We start from the raw sequence: 11623 nt of genomic DNA on the forward strand, positions 1-11623 counted from the left end.
CTCTGCACGTGCGTTACGTTTTTGTACATTTTTTTGCCGTCATCAGCAAAACAACAACGTGAAATGACCAAATTCAAGGTTTTGTGGAGAACGTGAGCACACGACGGTGAATTTGTCATTCTCTTTCCTTACTTGAACGCCGTTTCTATCAATTTAGTTCACGGATACTTCGGCCACATTGTGCAAATTGAACGAATTGGAATAATTGCAAAGTAGTACAAGTGACGTGAAGTTATATTTTCAAGTGACGTTTTCGTTGCCGTTTCCGTCGTCGTTGCTTAAGTTCCCTAATTTCCCTCATAATAACTTAGTATTCCCAAGGTATTATTACGGCAAGCTTTTTTAAGTCTCCAGGGTAACATTAAAGCTCAATTGTCGCCACATTCACAAACGTACGACACTTGAAGCATCCCCATTCTCCTAGCCCTCGTATGGTGCGTTAACCTACAATAAAAATTGTCTGCCTTTTGAGCTTTTTGTATTGGTGCATTTACGCAACAGGACAGCAGAGGGTATAGGCCTTATCACGGTTTTTGACGCCATTTTGACGGGTAGGCAAACAGGCTTGAAATAACAGTGTTTGTATGGAAATCCGATGTCAAATAATTTTCATGAAACATCGCTTCTAAAAAACCCGTGAATTGGAAACTTTTGGCACTAGAAAAAGGCTTTTAAGAACAAAATTGGAGGGATGTAGCTGTGACAGAGAGCGTCCAGTCGTGTTTGGAACTTTCCATACATTTGCCTGTAAAGCGAACCAGCCGTGAACTGCTGCTAAAAATAAATCGCGGGAAAAAATACAGGGAAATGCATGGAAAGTTCAAAACACGACTGGACGCTTTCTGTCACAGCTACATCCCTCAAATTTTTTTCTTTAAATCCTTTTTCTAGTGCCAAAACTTTCCAATTCATGAATTTTCCAGAAGCAATATTTTATAAATATTATTTGGCATCGGATTTCCATACAAACACTGTTATTTCAAGCCTGTTTGCCTACCCGTCAAAATGGCGTCGAAAACCGTGATAAGGCCTATTCTCCCTCGCAACCGTTTGTCTTGTCACGCAACGTTGCGTGACGAGACGCAGAACGGCTGCGAGGGAGACTAAGCCGAGGGAAGAGAATGGCAAATCATTCTTGTCTGCGCTTTGATTACGACACGAGTACAACAGATTACTTCAAAACGGCTCAAATTACCCTTTTTTATAGGAGAAGAACAGATTTCTTATCAAGGCCAAATCAGAGGCATAAGTTAACCGCATACTAAGCGAGTTTTTTCATCCCGAGAACGAATTAAGATACTATGAGATCAAAATTATCGGAAATAACGCTCTCCCGCAGAAGAATACCGATTCTAGTTCATATGGGTTTGTTTTGGAGAATAAAAAGCTTTAATACTAAAATGAAAATGTGGGAAAAGAGATGGATGCTCGGCGAAGACTAAAAAAGTAATCAATCAACGGTTTAATATGAATTTTCGGAACTGTTCACTAATCACCTACATTTATTCCGCACGAGTATAGGCTACACATAGCCTCTTGTTGTATGAAATTCATATGACGTTTCCTATTCGGAACTAAAGAACGATGTTTCTAGTTAAACAATCCGACAGTTAGCAGAACGGTAAAGAATGGTTATATATGAAGTTAGACTTTAAACTTTAAACTGATTTACTGTTTCATTTCAGGTTTTTTTTTTGCCATTTTTCTTGCACATCGTTACAAGGTAAATTGATATTAAAATATAAAAGATAAATAAATAAAAAAAAAGAGAGAGAAACATGTGCGAGCTACACGCTCCTAAAAAAAAGTACAACTTTGAAATCAGGATTTTAGGCGTAGCTTTTTTTAAATTTATCAATACATTTAGGTTAAAAAGTAAGTACGCAGTCTGCAGTCTGTTAGGTTAGGTAATTCATCATTCAAAGTTTTTTCAATAACATTTACATTTATGTGGGAAAAGAAGATCAGTCAGTGTCATCAGCAAAAAGAACGAAGTCTAACACATATCATTAATGTAAATTAGGAAAAGAAGAGCACCAAGATTTCAATGACAGTACTTTTAATGGCAGTACTGTAGTACTTTGCATGTGTGTCGAAGGTAACGAAGCAAGGCACGCAACTATACAATTTACATCGAATCTGAATTTTCAACAACTTAAATGTTACTTTTTTATTTCCTAGAAATTCGAACTTTAACTCCTTCAAAATATGAGTAAACAAAAATTTGCCCAAAGCAAGCGTGCTTCGTTCCTTTCTTTCGTGGCATAATTTCCGCTCAGCCATTTTGCAAAAGAGAGAACAGGCGTGCGATTTCCATGACAATAATAATAATAATAATAATAATAATAATAATATTAATAATAATAATAATAATAATAATATTAATAATAATAATAATAATAATAATAATAATAATAACAATAAGCGTTTATTCGTAAAATCATCGCGCTAAGAAGCGAATTGCGATATTTCTACAAAGAATATTACAAATAATTTCAGAATTTTACAAGGTCTATGTTTAATTTCAAAACTAACATCATGATATCGGTAATGAAAGTACGACAAGTGCTATTTAACTTGCATGCAAATAGAGAGGAGTAAACTCATCTCTTTCGTTTGCTGCTTTGTGCCATAACTTCCTCTTTAACAAGTGCTATTCAACTTACATGCAAAGGGAGACCAGTAATATCATCTCTTTCGTTTGCTGCTCTTTCAGTGTAATGTTTTCAAGGCAAAATTTCCGCTCGGCCTTTTTAGCATATGAGAGGACAGGCGTACGTTTCCCATAAAGTACGGAAAGTGCTATTCAAGTTACATGCAAATAATTCTCTTAAGCGCAGACATCGTTATATTTATTTCCAAACACTAAAAGCAAAAACGTTTATTGTCGAGGTCACTTCGAGCCCTACTAACATGGGTTTCCCTCAAGTAATTGCATTATTCCTCGCACTTTTCGACGTGATTGGTCTTCCTGGTAATTTGCTGGTGATAGTGGTGATCGTTCTGGAGAGCAGATTTCATGTGATGCGGTATATTCTCCTGGCCAGCCTCGCAGTGTCAGATTTGCTGTTTTTAATCCTGGTCAACTCATTCCGCATCGCAAGCGTAGCACAAGAAAAATGGCTGTACGGTGAAACGATTTGTCGTCTCCATGCATTCTTTGGCAGTTACTTCTACATTAACACAGTCCTTCATCTGATTGCGGTGTCTTATGACCGATACGTGTCGATCGTCAGGTCACCTTTGACTTATGACGGTATGATTACGAAAGCAGAGTGGCTTTGGTAGTTCTCATCTGGTTAATTCCAATCGTCCCACTTTCCATTGGTCCACTTCTCGGTCGGTCAAATTTCGTTAACAACCCAGAGCTGTTTTTCTGCCAGCAGCGATGGGTGGGACAAAGTGGTTCCAGTGGATGGCAAACAGTCTTCGCCATCGCGTTTCTGGCTGTACCCTTTGTGGTAATCGCGATCCTAAACTGGTCGGTCTACAAGACGGCAAAAACTCATATAAACGGTGCAGGGGTCCAACTTGGACACCTTGATGGCACTGAGAGCCAACAGGAAGACACTCCAAGACAAGGAAGTGAGCGGAAGGCAGCCGTGGATGTCCTCTACATCATCGCAGCGTTTATGCTGTGCTATCTTCCCACCTGGGTCGTGGGTATTTTGCGGCAGATGGTCGAAAGCATTGAAGTTCCAGCTGCGGCAGTTCTAATCACGTCTTCCATCTTCATGGCCAACACGCTCTGCAAGCCGATCATCTATTCCGTCCGCAAAAGAGAATTCCGCACCGCGGTTAAGAATGTGTTCAGGAGGATTGGTGGACTTTGTGGAAATGGAGTCCACATTGACAACAATGTGATCGGATAGACATGAACAACCGATTTAAGCTTGTCCTTTCCAACCTTGGCATACAACAAGTTTAGGATGTAAATTTAAGACGAGTTTGGCAAGAAATAACTTGAACATGAAGAGACAAATCGTCTTATTTTGGTTCCAGATATCGCTTAAGAATATAACTGCACACAAATAACACTGTTCAGTTCAATTGTTATAAATTGTGCTTGATCAAACGTAGGCTTTAAATGGTAATTTCTTTAGTGCTTGCTATAAACTGTGTTCTTGTTACGTTTAAACTAGCGATGATGTAATGATTTTCATTTTTCTCCTAATACTGATGACCATTTCTTTTAGTATCCTAGATCACTAGTCGATTAAACATTCAGATCGAGAGAACTAAAGGAAATAATTACCAAAGATAAAACGTTTTGATCTGTATACACATTTGCGTCAGTTACTAGTGCCATAAGAATTATTTGTAGAACGGTGGTAAGAATATGATATTGGAGATTAAAGTGTTAATTGTCCACTTCATAATGTGTTGACTTTGATAGGAAAAATTAGGCTTCGACCACTTTTACAAAGGAGAAGCAGAATTTAAAGTGGTGTTTGCTTTAGTGTTTTTTCTTGTGGTTTTCATGACAACCAAGAGATAGATACTCGGAAGACTCGGCGCCTAGTCACCTCACATTTCTGTGGTTCTTTCGCTCTTGTGCGGTTTCTTTAATGCTCGAGAAATATTCGTTAAACCCAAGGGACAAACGTCGCTGTAACAACTCGATCCACACCTATAAGGAGACAGTCGTGAGAGAAACGATTACTTTTGAGTTATCTTTTAGCTTCTTTTCAAACCACGATGACCGTAAAAACAGGAAGTGTCATTCGTGGACGTGCTCTGTTATCTAAGTTGTCTCAGTCAGAGTTGAAAGAGACGAATTGAACACCTTTCATGGTTATATCTCTTCATGAAACACGAACGCTTGAAATGCGACACGCTTTCGTTACTGAATCTGACCAACCGTGAACCATTGTGTGCTTGTTTTTCAGGATTTCAGGCTTGGCAGCATTAAAAATGTTAATGAAAAATTAAAGCGAAATAAAAAAAAATGTAGCATTTCTAATGGTTCAGTCGAACTTGTGGGTTCGTTAAAAACTCACAAATAGTAGAAAATGCTTTGTTTAATACCTGATCCAATTTAAATTTTTAGATTTTCAACTGACGTAATCTGGCCGCCGCAAAGAGATTCGAGTGCTGACGTTTCGAGCGTTAGCCCTGCCCTTCTGCAATAATCCAGATCGAACCGAAATTTTGAAACGTTGCTTTCTGAGGAGAGGGGAAAACCGAAGTACCCGGAGAAAAACCTCTCGGAGCAAGGATGAGAACCAACAACAAATTCAACCCACATATACGCCGAGTCTGGGAATCGCCCTGACCACGTTGGTGGGAGACGAGTTCTCTAACCATCACGCCATCCCCGTGTCCCTTGCCCTCTAAAATTAAACAAAAAGGTAGAAGTTCCTGTGGGCTCCAAGCCAATTTATGATTCAAAAGAGAATTGGTAAAAATGGATGTATACAGCTAGTTGGTTTTGTGCGTTAAGCGCTTATTTTCCTTGCATGCGTTCCCAGGGCACTCTGATTAAAATTAGAATTCCCTATCATAGCCAAATAGTCACCGGGTTAACTTAAACGTACATAGCTAAAGCCAAATTTTGCGTCGATCAAGGTTCCTACTAAGACTGATGCGATCCATTGACAGAATCCACCCCGCCCTTAGAATTTTCGCAATTTTGCGATTTAGTTCTTAGCGTTCTTAATTTTCTGTGATATTGAAAATGAAAGCTTAGCGGTTTAGAGTGCTCTAAAAGCACTTAGGTTAAAACTCGTGACTCAAAGAGGAGGTAAACTTAACATCAGCGCCTCGAGACATACTGCAATCTGATAGGCTAAAATGGGTGGGTTTAATATCACATAAACAACAATAAATCCGCCAATGAAAACTAGAAAAGGCAAATACAAAATGAACCGTCAAATGGATTGTAATAAATTTACATCTTGCACTGTAAAACCGTCAACCTTCAGCTGTGGGTAAGGCGTGGAAGCAGGGCAGCCCATACATCTACGATCTTTTTTCAAGCGTTGGCCATTTTGAATAATTTAGGCACGATCGACTATCGTGAGAAACGGGACCGAGTTTCCTTCGTGGGCGAAAAACTCCAAGGAAATTCAGTTCCTAACGTTACACCCTGGTCCCATATCTCGCGATAGACGAACGCGTGTAAATAATAATTAGGGAACTTAAGCAACGACGGCGGCGACATATGAGAAGAATGGGGATGCTTCAAGTCTCTTACGTTTGTACGAAAACGCCGCAAAACGATAGGTTTAATGAGGATAAACAATCACTCTACACGTGCGTTATATATTTTGGTACATTTCTTTACCGTCTTTTGCGAAACAACAACGTGAAATGTCCGAATTTAAAATGAGGTTTCGAGGAGAACGTGACCGCACGACGGAGTGTTCACCCTCAACTTTGAATGCCATTCCTACCAATTTGGTTCCTGGGTAGTTTGAACAAGTGAAACGAGTTGAAATAATTACGAATTGAAGTAGCACAAATAAAACGAAGTTACGGTTTTCAAGTGACGTTTTCGTTGGCGTTGCCGTCGTCGTTGCTTAAGTTCCTTAATAATAACGTGGTATTCCCAAGGTATTATTACGGCAAGCGAATTAAGTCACCAGGGTAAACATTAAAGCTCAATTGTCGCCACATTCACAAACGTACAAGCATCCCCATTTTCTTAGCCCTCGTATGGTACGTTAACCTACAATAAAAATTGTCTGCCTTGTGTATTGATGCAGTTACTTAACAGGGCAGCAGAGGGTAGTCTTCCTCGCAGCCGTTCTATGTCTCGTCACGTAACGCTCCTCCAGGAGCGTTGCGTGACGAGACACAGAACGGCTGCGAGGGAGACTAAGCCAAGGGAAGAGGATGGCAATTGTCCTTGTTTGACTAACGTAACAGATAATTTTTTTGTGCGTTTTGATTACGACACGAGTACAACAGATTACTTCAAAACGGCGCAGAATAGCCTATTTTTGTAGGAGAAGTACAGATTTCTCATCGAGACCAAATCAGAGACATCAGTAAACCTCATACTAAGTGGCGAACGCACTAAGATACTATGAGATCAAAATTATCCGAAATGGCGCTCTCCCAAAGAAGAATACCGATTCTAGTTCATGTGTGTTTGCCTTGGAGAATAAAAAAGCTTTAATACTAAAATGAAAACGTGGGAAAAGAGTTGAATGCTCGGGCGGAAACAAAAAACAGTAATAAACCAATCGGTTAATTTGAATTTTCGGAACTGTGCAGAGATTGTCATAAAATAACAGTAACACAAGTAATCACCTACATTTATACCGCACATGTATAGGCTACACATAGCCTCTTGTTGTATGAAATTCATATAACGTTTCCTATTCACAACTAAAAAACGATATTCCTAGTTAAACAATCCGACAGTTAGCAGAAAGGTAATGAAAGGTTTTATATGAAGTTGAACTTTAATAACCCTTTCTTTATACTGATTTACTGTTTGATTTCAGGGTTTTTGTTTTGTTTTGTTTTGGTTTTTTTTTGCCATTATTCTTGCACATCGTTACCAGATAAATATATATTAAAATATAAAAGATCAATAAATAACAAAAGAGAGAGAGAAACATATGACCAGGATGCCCATACAGAAACCATTGGGGCCTATACGAGCTACAGGCTCCTCAAAAAATATATATTAAATATTAAATATATATTAAAATATAAAAGATAAATAAATAACAAAAGAGAGAGAAACATATGGTGAGGATGCCCCAGAGAACCATTGCGGATTATACGAGCTACAGCCTTCTCAAAAACCAATTACAATTTTGAAATCAGAATTTTAGGCGTAGCTTATTTAATTTATCAGTACACTTAGGTTAAAAAGCAAGTACGCAGTCTGCAGTCTGTAAGGTTAGGTAATTAATCATTCAAAGTTTTTTCAATAACATTTACATTTTTCTGAGAAAGAAGATGTTAGTGTCATCAGCAAAAAGAATGAAGTCTAACACATATCATTAGGAAAAGAAGAGGATCAAGATTTCAATGACAGTTTAACTGTAGTACTTGCATGTGTGTCGAAGCTAACGAAGCAAGGCACTATACAGTTTACATCGAAACTGAATTTTCAACAAGTTAAATGTTCTTTTTTATTTCTTAGAAATTCGAACTTCAACTCCTTCAAAATAAAAGTAAAGAAATGTTCTTGCGAAGCAAACGTGCTTCGTTGCTTGCTTTCGTGGCATAATTTCCGCTCGGCCTTTATTGGAAAAGAGAGAACAGGCGTGCGTTTCCCATGAAGAATAAGAATAATAAGAAGACATGTGCGTTTATTTGTAAAATTATCGCGCTAAGAAGCGAATTACGATATTGCTAAAAAGAATATTAAAAATAATTTTAAAATGGTTAAAAGGTTTCTGTTTAATTTCAAAACTTATATCATGATATCCGCAATGAAAGTGCGATGAGTGATATTCAGCTTACATGCAAATGGCGACCAGTAAAATCATCCCTTTCGTTTTCTGCTCTCTCAGTATGCTGCTTTCGTGCCCTAATTTCCGCTCAGCCTTTTTTTACAAAAGAGAGAACAGGCGTATGTTTCCCATAAAATACGGCAATTGCTATTTAAGTTACATGCAAATAATTCTCTTAAGCGCAGACATCGTTACATTTATTTCCAAACACTAAAACGAAAAGCGTTTATTATCGAGATCACTTCGAGCCCTACTGATATGGTTTTCCCTCAAGTAATTGCAGCATTCCTCGCACTTTTCCACGTGATTGGTCTTCCTGGTAATTTGCTGGTGATAGTGATGATCGTCCTGGAGAGCAGATTTCATGTGATGCAGTATATTCTCCTCGCCAGCCTCTCAGTGTCAGATTTGCTGTTTTTAATCCTGGTCAACTCATTCCGCATCGCAAGCGTAGCACAAGAAAAATGGCTGTACGGTGAAACGATTTGTCGTCTCCATGCATTCTTTGGCAGTTACTTCTACATTAACACAGTCCTTCATCTGATGGCAGTGTCTTATGACCGGTACGTGTCGATCGTCAGGTCACCTTTGACTTATGACGGTATGATTACCAAAAGCAGAATGGCTTTGATAGTTCTCATCTGGTTAATTCCAATCGTTCCACTTTCCATCGATCTGGAAAATTTCGTTAACAACCCAGAGCTGTTTTACTGCCAGCAACGATTTTTGGGGCAAAGTGGTTCCAGTGGATGAGAAACAGTCATCGCCATCGCGTTTCTGGCTGTACCCTTTGTGGTAATCGCGATCCTAAACTGGTCGGTTTACAAGACGGTAAAAAATCACATAAACGGCGCAGTGGTCCAACTTGGACGCCTTGATGGCACTGAGAGCCAACAGGAAGAGACTCCAAGACAAGGAAGAGAGCGGAAGGCAGCAATGGATATCATCATCATCATCGCGGCGTTTATGCTGTGATATCTTCCCACCTGGGTCGTGGGTATTTTGCGGCAGATGGTCGAAAGCATTGAAGTTCCAGCTGCGGCAGTTCTGATCACGTCTTCCATCTTCATGGCCTACACGTTATGCAACCCGATCATCTATTCCATTCGCAAAAGAGAATTCCGGACCGCGGTTAAGAAAGTGTTCAGGAGGATTGGTGGACTTTGTGGAAATGGCGTCCACATTGACAACAATGTGATCAGACCGACATGAACAATATAAAATTTGTCGTTGCCGACCTTGATATACAACAAGTTTAGGATGTAAGAGTTTTTAAACTCGAGTTTGGCAAGAGATAAGTTGAACATGCAGCGAGAGAAATCGTCTTGTTTCGGTTCCAGAGATCGCTTAAGAATACATAACTGCACACAAATAACACTCTTCAGTTCAATTGTTATAAACAGTGCCTGATCCTGGACGTAGGCTTAAAATAGTGATTTCTTTAGTGCTTGCTATAAACTGTGTTCTTGTTATGTTCAAACTAGCGATGATGTAATGATTTTCATTTTTCTCCCAATACTAATGGCCATTACTTTTTGTGTCCTATATCGCTAGTCGATTAAACATTCAGGTCGAGAGAACTAAAGGATATAATCACCAAAGATAAACGCTTTCATCTGTAAACACATTTTCGTCAGTTACTAGTACTGCATAAGAAATATTTGTAGAACAGTAGTAAGAATATGACATTGGAGATTAAAGTGTAAACTGTCCACTTCACTATGTGTTGACTTTGATAGGAAAAATTAGGCTTTGACCACTTCTACAAAGGAGAAGCAGAATTTAAAGTGGTGTTTGCTTTAGTTTTTTTTTTATCTTGTGGTTGTCATAACAACCAAAAGATATATACTGGGAAGACTCGGCGCCTTGTCACCTCATTTGCTCAATTTTCACGGTAAAACAGAAGCTGTTCTTATGTATATTGCAGTGTGCGTACGCTTTTCGTCCGTAGAGAGAGACAGCTTTGTTTTATTTTTAGCGACAGCTGTCTTGGACAGAGGTTGACAGGAAACTTAGAACACCAAAAACAAAGAAAAGGTTTGTTGTTTTTAAAGATTCTTTATAAATCCGTGAGAAACTCCACCTGGGTTTGACTTAATTGACCCCACTTGTTTTCGGGAGAAATAAACTGGGTGGAGATGTTTACGTTCTGAAAACGATTTTTAACATGAGCACTTGCTGTTCAGAATTGTTCAAATTCCAAAGCAAAGAAAACCTTGGCGCGAACAAAATTCAAGATGTGAGCTAAACTCCACTTCTGATAAATTTTTTCAGTAATACAATAGAAAAGGATAAAACACTGACGTATTGAAGGCGTTCATTAAAAAGAACCTTTTTAGATTTTGAATAATCAAGAACGTGTTCATAACGTTTGGTCTTAAGGCCGCTGTGGGGTATTTTATATTCGTGCAAGTCTCAGTGTTGTTATTTTTCCACAGAAAAAAAAAGTGAAAAGCTATTAACTCTAAAAATAATCAAATACTCATAATTGGGGGAGCAGGGAGGGCGCAGTGGTCAAAGCACTCGATTTTCAACAATGTGTCTCGGGTTCGATTTCGGGAGTTTTTCTCAGAGTACTCCGGTTTTACTCTCCACAAAAAACCAACGTTCTCAAATTCCAATTTGTCGGACCTCGAAACAGTGGATGAAATAGCCATCCTGTGAACGCCACTGAAACTCTTATTTATTTTATTTTATTCTTAACTCAAGCTGCTCTTCTCGTGCCACAGCACATAACAAATGCTGTGTAGCGTCAATAACTATGAAAGCGTTTTAAAGTTTCTCTTTTGTTATTACAACAAAATAATGTTCCATTAAAAATCGACCCGTGTTACATCATCTAAGTTTGCTTCGAAACGGTTTCGATTTTCCTTAACTCATTTATATTGTCATGCTGAATTTTTTCCTACTGCCTGAACAAAGCAGTTAAAAAGTAATAGTACCGCCTGCTTGTCAGATTTGGACGAAAGAACTGGTTCAAAACAATCTTTTGGAACCCAAATTTTGGCACTCCTTGAAATTGTATTTTTCATCCATTTACACGTATTTACAAAGTGTTACATATACAAATTGGAAAGCTCCCACTCATGTTCATAAACAATCTTCAGAATCTGTGTGAGACGACTTTTATATCAATTCAACCTCACTCTTTCCATGCCCCCTTGCAATCTATCTATTTTGCCTGGAGGTCAAACGACAATTAGTTT

The 11623-nt window shown here is 38.6% G+C and overlaps 1 protein-coding gene and 1 pseudogene across 1 annotated transcript; both read left to right on the top strand.

The window, feature by feature from the left end:
• The first annotated feature begins 2898 nt into the window (after nucleotides 1-2898).
• On the top strand, nucleotides 2899-3975 carry LOC146485581 (5-hydroxytryptamine receptor 4-like; annotated as a pseudogene).
• A 4700-nt stretch (nucleotides 3976-8675) lies between these two features.
• Nucleotides 8676-9170, top strand: LOC146485582 (melanopsin-B-like). Its single transcript, XM_085103241.1, has one exon. It carries the CDS (start codon nucleotides 8676-8678, stop codon nucleotides 9168-9170), a length of 495 nt encoding a protein of 164 aa, XP_084959367.1.
• The last annotated feature ends 2453 nt before the right edge of the window (nucleotides 9171-11623 follow it).

This window comes from Pavona decussata, unplaced genomic scaffold, assembly GCF_977016875.1.
Source record: "Pavona decussata unplaced genomic scaffold, jaPavDecu1.1 SCAFFOLD_26, whole genome shotgun sequence".
Classification (NCBI taxonomy): Eukaryota; Metazoa; Cnidaria; class Anthozoa; order Scleractinia; family Agariciidae; genus Pavona; species Pavona decussata.